This window comes from Pteropus alecto, unplaced genomic scaffold (assembly GCF_000325575.1).
Source record: "Pteropus alecto unplaced genomic scaffold, ASM32557v1 scaffold21, whole genome shotgun sequence".
In the NCBI taxonomy this organism is placed as follows: domain Eukaryota; kingdom Metazoa; phylum Chordata; class Mammalia; order Chiroptera; family Pteropodidae; genus Pteropus; species Pteropus alecto.
In genome coordinates this window covers 595011-596577 of record NW_006436282.1, presented here as the reverse complement: position 1 = coordinate 596577, position 1567 = coordinate 595011, and the positions used below count along the sequence as shown (strand labels likewise).

General features: G+C 51.4%; 1 protein-coding gene across 1 annotated transcript in view; it reads right to left on the bottom strand.

The window, feature by feature from the left end:
- GATAD1 (GATA zinc finger domain containing 1) overlaps positions 1-352 on the bottom strand; it is a 9860-nt gene extending 9508 nt beyond the window's left edge. Inside the window, exon 1 of the mRNA XM_025046806.1 lies at positions 6-352. Coding sequence (XP_024902574.1) covers positions 6-76 — 71 coding nt within the window. The 5' untranslated portion in view covers positions 77-352. The remainder of the gene's footprint in view (positions 1-5) is intronic.
- Between the last annotated feature and the right edge of the window lie 1215 nt (positions 353-1567).

The following is a 1567-nucleotide window of genomic DNA, read 5'->3' as shown; positions in this document are numbered from 1 at the left end:
CCTGCCTGCCTTTCTTCCACATGGAAGACGACGTGGTCTTGCAGACGCTGCAGGTGGGCTTCAGGCCCAGTGGCATCGTGGCCGACTCGGGCGGCCCCCGCGGGCGCAGCGACACGGGAATGGCGACCGCCGACCGTGGCCGCCCGCTGGTCGGCCCGCCACGTCCAGCGACAGGGAGAGCGGCGCGGGCGCCAAGCTGGTCACGCAGGGATCGGTCCGCGGTCGCTGCCCCCTGGAGGCAGGAAGCCGATCCCACCGCCTCCGCGCCCCACGCTACCCCGGGCCGCAGGAGGCACCCGGAGGCTCCCGGAGCTGGGTCGGGGCGGGGCCCGGGCTAGGAGGAAAGCCTGGCGGAGGCCCGGCGGAGGCTTCCGGCGGTGGGCGGGGCCCTGCCGTGCTGGCCGGCTGCCTGACCGGAAGTGCCGCATCCGGAATTACCAGGAGCGTGCTCCGGTTGAGCTTGCTGTCTCCTGGCCGAGCGGTTTGCAAACTTTTTGGCTATAGGCTTAGGAATGGTGGGGAAGTTACAGGACGTCCAATTAAATTTAAATTTCAGATAAGCAATGAATAATATTTTAATATGATTGTATCCCATGCAATATCCGTGTTTATCTGGAATTCAAATTTAACTGGCTCCTGTATTTTTATTTCCTAATTCTGACACATACCTATAGATATATATGTATTAGGAGTTGAAACACATTTAAAGCCTAAGATGTCAAGCACACGTTCAAGCACACGTCGTTTGCCGTTGCGTGATGTCATATGTCCTCTAGTCTCTGACTACTATGCCAGCAAGAGAATAAGAGAGGAGACGGCAAATAACTGGCTTGACATTGTTGGGAAACAGTTTTTCCCCGAGAACCCCCTGAAAGTCTCTTGGGAACCTCCTTGGACCACATTGAGAACGGCTGGCCTAGGACAAGCTTATTATGAAAAGCCAGCCCCCTCCTCTATTAATGTCTAGTCAGTACAAGCCTCACCGGGAAAATGAGGCTCTCCTTAGCTCCACTTGGTAGAGTGGTGGTTGCATAATTGTCTTCATGATCTTGGATTTTTTTGGACTCCATATCTTTGGAGAGATCTTGATGAATATGTTGGCATGGGAGAGAAAAAGGTATTGAATGCCTATGATGTCACAAAATCTCATTTAGTGCTTATTATAACCTTGGAAGGAGATACTATTCCTATTTTACTGTTAACTGATGATCAACGGAGGGACCATGATTTGTACTGGCGGCCAACAGGGTGGCTGCTCTTTGCATCACATCCAGACAGGCCTTCTGAGCAGTCCTGGGGCCTGGGCTGTGGCTCAGTCATCCTCGCTCTGAGTCTAGGTTTCCCCAATAGTAAAACAAAATAATATTAACTACTTTCCCGGGCCATTATGGGGATTAAGATCAACTGTAAAAGTGATTAAGGAGAATAGGTAAAATGTGTTGTCTCCTCATCTTAGAAAAATTCACTCTGCGAGGGGCATCTAGGTATTAAATTCCATACTCCCTAATTTCTTTCGCCTTCTGGTAATGTATTCACCTCTGCACCTCATCTCCAAGTTACTCCTCTT